The sequence below is a fragment of the Hydra vulgaris genome, chromosome 08 (assembly GCF_038396675.1).
Source record: "Hydra vulgaris chromosome 08, alternate assembly HydraT2T_AEP".
In the NCBI taxonomy this organism is placed as follows: domain Eukaryota; kingdom Metazoa; phylum Cnidaria; class Hydrozoa; order Anthoathecata; family Hydridae; genus Hydra; species Hydra vulgaris.
The window spans coordinates 10,891,623-10,904,661 of NC_088927.1; the positions used below are offsets into that span (position 1 = coordinate 10,891,623).

General features: G+C 27.5%; 1 protein-coding gene across 1 annotated transcript; it reads left to right on the top strand.

Moving 5' to 3' along the window:
* Positions 1 to 2,722: 2,722 nt before the first annotated feature.
* LOC136083006 (uncharacterized) lies at positions 2,723 to 12,712 on the top strand. Its single transcript, XM_065802417.1, has 7 exons — positions 2,723 to 2,836; positions 7,097 to 8,812; positions 8,939 to 9,064; positions 9,191 to 9,568; positions 9,695 to 10,044; positions 12,387 to 12,485; positions 12,599 to 12,712. The coding sequence occupies exons 1-7, from the start codon at positions 2,791 to 2,793 to the stop codon at positions 12,710 to 12,712; spliced, it is 2,829 nt and encodes a 942-aa protein (XP_065658489.1). The 5' UTR covers positions 2,723 to 2,790.
* The last annotated feature ends 327 nt before the right edge of the window (positions 12,713 to 13,039 follow it).

Here is a 13,039-nt window from a genome sequence, read left to right on the forward strand (position 1 = left end):
GTTTATATATACTTTTCGTTCACATTATTTATAAAGTGAACAAAAAACAAAGGGGTCAAAGAAAGTATAGATAAGACATATCAGACTCAGCAAATTCGAAATTAGTTTAAAAATAAAAATCTCGATTTCCTAAGGAAAATTTTTTTTTCAATTTCTCTTTTACTAAATAGTGTAAAGTCCTGCTTTTAAAGTTAGTCCTTCAGCTTTGCAAATGATATGGACATCTTGAATCCAGCATTGGCTATCCACTGGTCATATAAACGGTCGCGCAGGATCATTTAGAGTTATGAGTTTGACAAGCACATTTATTTCGACTAGATTAATGTCTTCAATGACTCCTATCTAACAATTTTGCACATGTCTGTGTTTCCACACAGACTTAATCACCTGGTACTAAGTTAAAGGTTGTCATCTGGATATTTCCAAAGCAAAATCAACACTGCCTAGCTTTGCGCCATTCTAAACAAAATAGCAACATATGCACTTTTTTCGTTTTACTTATTTTTATAAACATGTTTTATTAAAAGCATTAAAAGGAAACTGTGATCCAATAATAAAATAAAAATATTATTTACAATGATTCCTCACAAATAAAAAATCTGTTCGAGAAAAATTATTCAAAAAAATTTTACACGTTTTTGAAAGATAATAAAAGGTATATTATATGTATTTTTTTACCTTTTGATGGCCATGTGGTACAAACTGATTGTTTCATATATTGTATTTGCAGTATCCAATTGTTTCTTAAGAGTGTTTCTCAGCAAAGTTAAATCTTCTGATGATTCATAAATGAAATCTACACCTTTAATGTTTTCATTCCAATACTTTTACCTGTGGAGATAAAATATGCTTGTGGAGATAAAGTATGATTCCCCACATCTCTTTGCAAGTTTGCTAAAGTTGCTAAACCTTGGCTGTACCACTTATCCTATCACAAGGCTGCTCACCGTAACCTAACTGCTAACTCGGTTCCTCCACACACTCCAATAAGCGGGCCTTGACAATCTAGGGGCCTATTTTCAAATTTAGGGGCCCTTTTGTAAATGTTAGGATCTTTTCTTTGTTTTTTTTTTCTTTTTGTAATAACTAATGGAAATATTTTTAGTGTTTTGGGGCCCTTATGACCTGCTCACCCATCTGAGAAGTATTTAATATTTTTTATTTGAGGCAGAATTTTTTTTAATCATTGCTAACAACCTCAATAACTTCATACACCATGTTCACATCATGCATCATATCATCTGAAACAATACAAGAAAATATGTGCTTAAGAACACTTTTTTTTTGAATTAAATAATCACAGGATAGAGTTCATTGTAAACTTGTCCAATGAAAGCTTTGTAATTTGTCCTAAACTACAAATTTATAGTTTTCTAAAAAACCACCGAAAAATAATGTTGTCACCTCCGTCATAATTTCCTTTCGTGATCTCAGGTATGATTCTAGACTCATATCTAAATAAGAGTGTAGTGCAAGTTTTGTCAGTTTTTTACATACTAATTCAATGTATAAAACACTAGCTCTATATTATGTGTTAATTTTGACCTATCTGTTGTTGTCCACTGATCAAATTCAACAAAAGTTTCTTTAAAATTACGGTTAAAAAATTTGCTTTAAGATGGAGAAGTATTTCAAAATTTTATAATTAAGTAGTATATATATGTATGTATATATTTATGAAGTATATATAGTATGTATATATTTATGAAGTATATTTACGAACATTAAAAAAATATTTATAAAATTAAAAAAATATATGTTTCCTTAAAGTGAAATATATAAATAGTTTTTTTTTAAGAAACTGAAACGTTTAAAAAAGGTTTCATCAAAGTTATCTCTAAAATTTTTGTTTTGCAAGTTCACCGTTTGCATTCCAAAAAAGTACATTTAAGGCATTTTTTGGCAGCTTTTTTTCTAAGCGCATTTAGGGTATAGATGAAGCCATAAAAGTTGAAAAAATTAACTAGATGAAACGTGGGGAAGTATAACAAAAGGTCTAAACTTGAAGGTTGATGAGTCGTACTGTAAGTGTATTTTAGACTCTGATATGATTTTATGAAAATCGGGTTTTAAAAACATATTTTTTTCAATGAGTTTAAGTGAAGTGTGGACATTTAAATTGAAAAAACAGCTGCTAAAAAGTGCCATAAGTGTATTTGAATTTTTTCTAAAATGTGCACAAACGGTGAAAAGTAGTAGTAGTAGTAGTAGTAGTAGTAGTAGTAGTAGTAGTAGTAGTAGTAGTGTTAGCATTAGTAGTAATAGTAGTAGAAGTAGTTGTAGTAGTAATAGTAGTAGTAGTAGTAGTAGTAGTAGTAGTAGTAGTAGTAGTAGTAGTAGTAGTAGTAGTAGTAGTAGTAGTAGCAGTAGTAGCAGTAGTAGTAGTAGTAGTTGTTGTTGTAGTAGTAGCAGTAGTAGTTTACTTGCACAATGTGCAAATAAAATCCATAGTTAATAATTTACACGTTTAAAATTTACTTTATATTTAAAAAAAATACTTTATATTATTTTTTAGCATTACTTTATTTTAAAAATTTTAAGTTCTTTTAATCAAGTAAACAAGTTAATCTTTTTTATATTTCTCAAAAAAAGTCAATGTTTTTTTAACGTTATTTCTAGAAAATGTTAATCTTTCTTTTATATTTCTTACATAGCGTAACAATGCGTAATAACTGCATTCGTAGTAACAGCAGCAGTAATATGTTCGTAAAAGCAATTTCTCATAATTTATACGTTTAAAATTTACAGGTCTTTGTATTAATTTTTAGCACCACTTTATTTCAAAACGAAATGGAATCAAATCAAGAACGTTGTCATGAATTTGATTTTTTTAAAGGTAACTTTTCATTCACACCCCGGATACTTTTTATTCTACGTTTCAACGATTAAATTTTTTAACATATAGTGTATATCGCAAAAATTTAGTTAAGGAAAACTAAAAGATTTTAATAACATTAAAAAAAAATACATTAGTATTTATATAAAAAAAAAAAGAATTCTAAAAATCATTGCTTGTACAGTTTTGTAAATCAAATAGGTAATAGAAGAAGATTTTAAATAAGGTGGATGCTTTTAACTGTTTTTATCATTAAACTGTTGAAGTTTTGACTTTTTTTTTTCATCAAACTTCGTATCTTGTTCCTGCACTTCAAAGCTTCCCAATAAAGTATCCCAATCAGCAGGTTTTTAGCATTTGTCACATGATGACTGTTGATAACTTTTTTGTGCATGGATTAAGACTTGCAATACCAGCTGTTACACTTAAAAGATTGCTAGCCAGTGCTTTAAAACAAAAATTTGATTAGATCAAGTTTGATCTTCTTTTTAGTTATCAGAACACAAAGCTACATCCACACTATGCCTAGCAACACGGTATTTTTTAATTAATTTTGGTTATTGATTTAAATAAAGAAATACTTATGTATATATACATATAGCAAAAAATAAAAAATTTAGAAGGAAACCTTTGTGTTACATAAAGAGAGCATATAAAAACAGACTTAAAGAAGATACAGATGCCTGGTCTCACCACAATCTTTTCATAAAAACCTTTTAACAATAAAATAAAATATTGGAATATATGAATAAAAATAAGTTATAGTACTTATAATATGCCAGGAATTAAGAAAATGGAATTTCATTTGTCGCCTAAGGTGGTACATAGGTATATAAAACTGAAAAAATCAATTTTTGGAAACTATACTTATTCTATTCAAAATTTACTCTAGATTCTATTTATCGTAATATCTTTTAATAAAACCCTCTGTAAAGGCTTAAAAATTTGAATTTTATACTAGTACTTTATTTTAAAATCATAGCAACGCCCTTAGCAACAACATTTTACCCTTACATTAACCTTATAAAAAGTAGTTTATTTTATTGATTCTGTATTTATTATCCTTTATAAAAACGTAGTGTGTATGTAGCTTTATATAAAGTTATTACATAATGACTAAACGATATAATTTCAAACCACTAATCACGTTTGTTAGTTTTAGAGAAGCAGTATTTCTTAAGAACTATTTTTTTCTTGGTATAGTATTTTTATATGGGTTCTTCTAAAAGAAGAGAAAAAAAAAGATCGTCTGTTCGAAAGTATTGGGGACGTAAAAAATCAATAGATATATCTTCTTCAGAAACAGGATCGTCTCTAGATGTAAACAAAACATCAACACAAATAACAGCACCACTCATCATATCCGCTTCAGCATTAGCCAGGAAGCTGCATTCAGATTCGTCAATTATAAAAGAAACTGAAACTGTAGATGACATTGAATGTTATGTTTTAATTAACACAGATATATTGCGAACAATTGTTAATTTGGTTGGAATATGTCCCAGTTGTCAATCAAAAGTGTATCTTGCTCATGAAATTGAATCTAAAAAAGGGTTGTCACATTTATTTGTTTTGCATTGTGTTGTATGTAAATGGTCAAAAAACTTGTATAGCTCTAAAGAGATTGCTAATCCTGATTCAAAGAGAGGAAGAAAAACCTTTGATGTTAATATTAGATCAATTGTAGCTTTTCGAGAGATTGGTAAAGGACATAGTGCGATAGAGACATTTTGTAATGTCATGAATATTCCACCACCAATGAGTTTACCAACATATAATCATATTGTAGAAAAAATGCACACTGCTTATTTAAAAGCTTGTTCTGAATCAATGTCTGTGGCATCTCTGCAATGTGTTGACAATGGTTTTGCAGGTGATGCATCATTTAACAATGAAGGGAATGAAAAAAAAAATGTAACTGTTAGTGTTGATGGAACTTGGCAGCGTCGCGGATTCTCTTCATTAAATGGAGTCGTTACTTTAATTTCTAACAATAAATGCATTGATACACAAACCTTAGCTAAAAATTGTAAATCTTGTAAATATTGGGAGTCCAAGAAAGGATCCCCAGAGTACAGTGTATGGTTTGTATTTCATACATGCCCAATTAATCATTTTGGTAGTTCTGGAGCAATGGAATCTGTCGGAGTGCTTGAAATTTTCGATACTTTGCATAGCGTAAATTGTATTTTGAAAGTTTAATCGTTCTCTTTCAAAATACAATTTACGCTATGTAAAGTATCGAGGTGATGGAGATAGCAAATCCTATAAAGCTATTGTAGATGCTAATCAATATCGAGGTTATAAGATTGAAAAGACTGAGTGTGTCGGACATGTACAAAAACGATTTGGTGCACGGTTAAGAGCACTTAAGGTTTCATATAAAGGAAAGTTGTTGAGTGATGGCAAGAAATTGACAGGTAAAGGTAGAATGACTGACAAAGTTATGAACAGTCTTCAAAATTATTATGGAATATGCATAAGACAGAACAAATGTAATCTTTATGGTATGAAAAAATCAATTGCAGCACTAATCCATCGCTGTTCTGAAAACAATAATGATGATGACCGACACAAATACTGCCCAATAGATAACAACACTTGGTGTAAATATCAGTTAGATAAACTAATGAAAACATCTAAATATAAAAAATCAATAAACATACCAAAAGCTGTGAGTGAATTAATTAAGCCAATTTTCTCGTGGAAGGATTTAGGTGCTGACAGTTTACTTGAACTATGTCTAGATGGAGAAACACAAAATACAAATGAATCGCTAAATAACTTAGTGTGGATGCGAGCCCCAAAAAATGTTTATGTTGGTAAGACCATTATTGAAATAGCAGTTGCATCAGCTGTTTTGGCATGCAATGATGGAGGAGTTGGTATTTTGTCAGTTTTAAAAAACTTAAACGTCTCTAAAGGAGTTTTTTCAACTCGCGGTTTGAATCAGAAAAATAAAACCCGCATCAGAAAATGAACATTAAAGCTAGTGACAAAGGTAAAAAACAAAGAAAGAGATTGAGAGCAACTAGAAAAGGTTTTGATGACAAAATTAAGGACAAAGAAGGCAAAGTTTATGGACAAGGAGAATTTTAAATTAAATATAATTTGTTTTTTGACTTTACATTTGATTTTCTCCACTCAAGGTTTTTGGATCTTCTGGCAAGGATTCTGAAATAAGTACTTGAGCTTTTTCTATCAAATTTGGACCAAGTGTTCCCTGATATATGTAGAATGTGCTGAAATTCAGAAAATGTTTAATATTTTATTTTAAAGACTTAAATTTTATATTATTCAATAAAAAGTTATGTCGTATTTATTGTGTACATCTGCGGTGGAGTAGTGTGAAGTAAATATTTTGAGAACCTTTTTATTTTTAATTTCAGCACATAAAGTACCATATAGACTTAACTTTGTGAAAATTTCAGATGCTAACTCTTTTTCGTTTTTTAGTAATCTTTGCCAGAATATAGTTCAATTTTAGCTAAAATTGGCTTTAATTAGTCCTAATTAGGTACTTAATTTTTTTTTTTTTTAATTTTTTTTTTTTTTTATATCATTTCAAATGTCCAATAACAATTTAGAAACATAAAATATCAAAAAAATACTATAATAAACAAATTCGTTTATTTACCTATGTACCACCAAGAAAGAAAAATGTTTTTCAAACTAAGTTTACTATTCACAACACAGTTAAAATAAAGTTAACTAATTTTTTAGACTTGTTTTTATTAGCTTTGTTGCATCAATATAAAGTATAATTTACAAAATATACATATATAAAAAAATAGATTTATCTATTTTTTTATAAATCAAAGTTTTTAAATACGCATTAGTAGGATATTTTATCATAAATTTTTTTAAAATTTTTTTATCATAAAGCAGAAACATAATCTGTTAAAAACAAAAAATTTATTAACAGATAAAACTTTTTTTGTTAAGTTTTTTAGATGAATTTTCTGGAGTAACAATAATTAGTTAACGAAGTATCATGTTTTACAAAGATCTTCACATCAAGTTTGGTTTATAGATTTATATTTTGTAATTTTATAAAATTGTTATAGTGTTTTTACATCAAACTTTGTTTTAAACTACTTTTTTTTAAACTAATCAGTTTTTTAATTTTTTTAAATTTTCGTTTATAGATTTAACGCCTTGCATTTTAAAAACTTCAATCGTTAAATAGATAAATAATATTACCGTATATTGAAATAATAAAATGATCACACATAATAGTAATTACACGTTCAATATTAGGTGTTCAACGCGACAAACTACTTCACGAAATTCATCGTTATTTTTTACAAGACACAAAAAAGTCGGCTTTAGCACTATATGGAATGTCAGGTGTTGGGAAGACAAAAATTGCCAAAAAATACTGTGAAATTTATTCTGACTTCTTTAAAAACATTGTCTGGATAGACGCATCATTTGGAAAATTACAAACTTCAATAAGAAATCGTTGTCATATATTAGGATTGGCTATTCATGATTCAAAAAACGATTTTAATATAGAAGTAATTGTTGAAAAAATTCACAATTATTACATAAATGGAAAAACTTTGTATATTTTTGATAATGTCGACGATGAAAGTGTTAAAGGTTTAAAAATGTACATTTCAAAGAGAGCGAACTCGTTTACTTTAATTACCTCGCAATGGAGAACATGGTCAAACAATGTAAATAAATTGTTTGTTGATGTTTTTTCTTTTGAAGATGCATTCGCTTATGTGAAAAATAATATTAAAGAATACACGGATGAAAACATAAAAAACTTAATTAAAGAACTTGGTTATCATCCGTTTGCTATAACGCAGGCAATTAAATATATAAATATACATAAAGTGTCGATAGAAAAATATATAGATCGATATAGACAGAAACCCTTAGAAATATTAGACACTGATAATTTTCCTTCTGAAGATGAATCAAAATCTGCAATAAAAGCAATCAATTTAGTTTTGTTCAAATTAAAAAAAACTAAACTTATTCAATTAGAAATACTTAACTGTTTATCTCATTGCGACGGTCAAAATATAAGTAAAGAATTTATAATCCAAATCTTAAATCAAATGAAAATAAAAGAAGAACATGTAATAGATGAAATCGTTGGGTTACTAATGAGTTATTCGTTACTAAATTGTTTCGATGATAACAAATATTCGATGCATGAACTGACACAGTTGACGTGTAGATATTTTCAAATTACTAATTCAAGTACAAATACGTATATTGATCTAATAGAAAGTTATTTTCAATTTGAGTTGAACCAAGTGAAGGATCATGTGGATTTCGGAAATCATTTCGTTTTTCATTTTCTCTATATGTTTCGTATTAACGGAAAAAAAATGTCAAAAACCTTCCATCATATGACATTTTCTATTTACAAGTTATTAGTATCTAAAGGTTTATTTGATGAAGCAATTGAAATTTTAAAAGCTATTCAAAGTTTTAATACAGAAACTTATGGTGAAAATAATGAACTCACGCTTGATACAAAACATAATATATCAAGCTGTTTGTACGATATGGGAAAATATAACGAAGCTTTAGAAATTTATTATTCTGTTGAGAAAATACAAACTGAAATTTTAGGTATCAACCATCCAGATACAATAAGAACAAAACATAATATCGCAAACTGTGTGATGAATATGGGAAAATGTAATGAAGCTTTAGAAATTTATTATTCTGTTGAGAAAATACAAACCGAAATTTTAGATATCAACCATCCAGAAACAATAGCAACAAAACATAATATCGCAACCTGTTTGATGATTATGGGAAAATATAACGAAGCTTTAGAAATTTATTATTCTGTTGAGAAAATACAAACCAAAATTTTAGGTATCAACCATCCAGATACAATGGGAACAAAACATAATATCGCCAACTGTTTGATGAAAATGGGAAAAAATAACGAAGCTTTAGAAATTTATTATTCTGTTGAGAAAATACAAACCGAAATTTTAGGTATCAACCATCCAGATACAATAAGAACAAAACATAATATCGCAAACTGTTTGATAAATATGGGAAAATATAACGAAGCTTTAGAAATTTATTATTCTGTTGAGAAAATACAAATTGAAATTTTAGGTATCAACCATCCAGATACAATAAGAACAAAACATAATACCGCAAACTGTTTGAAGAATATGGGAAAATATAACAAAGCTTTAGAAATTTATTATTCTGTTGAGAAAATACAAACTGAAATTTTAGGTATCAACCATCCAGATACAGTAAGAACAAAACATAATATCGCAAACTGTTTGAAGAATATGGGAAAATATAACAAAGCTTTAGAAATTTATTATTCTGTTGAGAAAATACAAACCGAAATTTTAGGCATCAACCATCCAGATACAATGGGAACAAAACATAGTATCGCAAACTGTTTGATAAATATGGAAAAATATAACGAAGCTTTAGAAATTTATTATTCTGTTGAGAAAATACAAACTGAAATTTTAGGTATCAACCATCCAGATACAGTAAGAACAAAACATAATATTGCAAACTGTTTGAAGAATATGGGAAAATATAACGAAGCTTTAGAAATTTATTATTCTGTTAAGAAAATACAAACTGAAATTTTAGGTATCAACCATCCAGATACAATAAGAACAAAACATAATATCGCAAACTGTTTGAAGAATATGGGAAAATTTAACGAAGCTTTAGAAATTTATTATTTTGTTGAGAAAATACAAACTGAAATTTTAGGTATCAACCATCCAGATACAATAAGAACAAAACATAATATCGCAAACTGTTTGAAGAATATGGGAAAATATAATGAAGCTTTAGAAATTTATTATTCTGTTGAGAAAATACAAACCGAAATTTTAGGCATCAACCATCCAGATACAATGGGAACAAAACATAGTATCGCAAACTGTTTGATAAATATGGAAAAATATAACGAAGCTTTAGAAATTTATTATTTTGTTGAGAAAATACAAACTGAAATTTTAGGTATCAACCAACCAGATACAATAAGAACAAAACATAATATTGCAAACTGTTTGAAGAATATGGGAAAATATAACGAAGCTTTAGAAATTTATTATTCTGTTGAGAAAATACAAACTGAAATTTTAGGTATCAACCATCCAGATACAATAAGAGCAAAACATAATATCACAAACTGTTTGAAGAATATGGGAAAATATAACGAAGCTTTAGAAATTTATTATTCTGTTGAGAAAATACAAACCAAAATTTTAGGAATCAACCATCCAGATACAATAAGAACAAAACATAATATCGCAAACTGTTTGAAGAATATGGGAAAATATAACGAAGCTTTAGAAATTTATTACTCTGTTGAGAAAATACAAACCAAAAATTTAGGTATCAACCATCCAGATACAATAAGAACAAAACATAATATCGCAAACTGTTTGAAGAATATGGGAAAATAAAATAGAAAATAAGTTGTTTAACAATTAGTTAAATGTAATTTTATTTTACTTTTATATGTGAAAGTTTTATTAATCTGTTGATAAAAAAAAAGACAAATCTTCCCTTAATAGTAAGAGAGCGCCGTAAAGAATTTTTTTAAATTCATTTATGTATTTCTTTAATTTATATTTGCATTTCAGTTGCGCATTTTCAAATAAAATAGTGACAATTCGTCATCTTATTAATAATACATATATGTTTATATTCTATTAATTGTATGTATTATAAATAAACGTGAAAACTGTTTTATGGTTTAAAATTAATTAATTCAAAGAGGTTTAAGTATATCTTAAGTTAAAGTTATATTTTATTCGGGCAATATATATATATATATATATATATATATATATATATATATATATATATATATATATATATATATATATATATATATATACATATATATATATATATATATATATATATATATATATATATATATATATATATATATATATATATATATATATATATATATATATATATATATATATATATATATGTATATATGAGGTAGGGGCGCCGTAGAAATCTCGCTCAGGGCGCTGGCAGTGCTAAAACCGGCACTGCCTATAGAGTAATAGTTTTAATGTTTTATTTTAATAATTATATTAATAATTAAAAAGTAACAATTTTGATGTCAACTTCTCTTGACCTTGTCCCCTCGTGCCGCCAAGATGGGGGAGGGGGGTGGCGGCGAATGAGTCAATTTGTCCCGGGCGGCAGATATTCAAGGGGCGCCAAATGAAATGAAGGTCCAAAAAAATCGATTGTGATGAAAATTTTTTGTCAAATCATAATATTTGTGAAATATTTTTCACTCTATTTAGAAACAGAAGTCTTTTCTTTAAATTAGTAACAAGGAATGCAGTAGCGAGCATTATCAGACACTGAATATGCTAAATATTCTTTTATACGAGTTTCTTCATTTATTAATTTTTTGAAAATATTCTGCTTGTTAAAACAACAATATTCGATGCACTGTAATCTACATTCTTATTGGATTTGATACCTATAACAAAAGCAATCAAAGATTTGTCAATATTCCATTTACCAGGATTGTCATTTATAAATATCATAGTATTGTTGCTTGTATTTTTGCCTTATAACAAAACCAATCAAAGATTTGTCAATATTCCATTTACCAGGATTGTCATTTATAAATATCATAGTATTGTTGCTTGTATTTTAATGTTTGTGGGAGATTCAGTAACGTCAGTTGTTTTATGGAAATATTTTGTCGGGACAAAGTGGTTAAAATAATGGTGAAATAACAAATTGAAATAACAAAGTGGTTGAAATAATCAATATTCCATTTACCAGGATCGTCATTTACAAATATCATGGTATTGTTGCTTGTATTTTAATGTTTGTGGGAGATTCAATAACGTCAGTTGTTTTATGGAAATGTTTTGTAGGGACAAAGCGGTTGAAATAATTGGTTTTAAGTGGATGAAATTAGTACAATAAGGGTATTTTCTGTCTTCAAAACTTGTACATTTTCTATTAAGTTTATATCTAAAATAGTTATACCACAAGGATCTGAGCATACGTCAAAGTTTGAATGCATCTTCATGGATAATTTAATTTAATTTAATTTTTTATTTATTGCCAAATTTTTTTTGGTAATCGGCGAAACAAAACAAAAAAGTTATTCATCTAATAAATTGAACTTCCGTTCAATTCAATAAATGAATAAAGCTCTTTAATTAAATAATAAAATTTGAGAAAACTAAGAAATTTTAACAAATTAACAGTAATTGACAAAAAATGTTTGAATTCATTATTTTTACAAACAAATCGATCCTTGTCTCATATTTATAAGCAAGATGTAAGATAAGAATCGATTTTGTCACCCCACTTGTATAACATATACACCCAAAATTTACTTGAAGCGATAAAAAATGATAACTTTGGGATACAGAAAAATTCATTTTTGTCTCACTAACTAGATCAAATATTAACAATAGGGTATCAAATTTCCAAACAACAGTGCAACCTCTGATTCCATCTGGTATCCAATTTGCACATCCATATTCAATTATCTAGTTATATAAAATTTATTTTTTTATTTAAGATTTATAAATCTTTAGCAGTTCCATTGCCAAAGCATGGTCTGAAACTCTGTGAAAATAGAGAGTTTACAATGCAAAGACTTAATAAAATTCGAAGAAATGTAGTTAAGTCGTTTTTTAATGTCTCTATTGCAAAGACTATCGAGACATTAAAGACAAACTAAATATGAAAAATTTAATTTGGGTTAAAAGAATGTTAAAGTTTTCATTTCAGAAAATTCCTGAAAATACTTATCATATTCAAGTTCAGACAGCTCAATGTTGGAATGCAAAGTTACAGCGAACAACTTTCAAAAAAATGTTTCTTGAAGAAAACATTCCCAAATAATCTTTTTATTCTCTCTTGGTATTTTAAACTATTTTTTATGTATTTTTACCTTGTAAAAATTTTTACAGAAGATGTTTAATAAAATAATATTATATAATAAATATAATGTAAATAATATAAGTAAGTATAGAGTTTAATATAGTTTTAACAAAAATACTGCTTTATCTACTTCTGAAAAACAGAATTTCATCAAAACTCTTAATTGAGCCTGTCGATTGCTAAAAAGTCATTATTCGAAATGCACTGCAATGGTCGCATGGTTTTCAATAGTGATTCGGTTTTGGATTTTAATGCTATTGTAAAATGTACGATTTAAATCTTAATGCT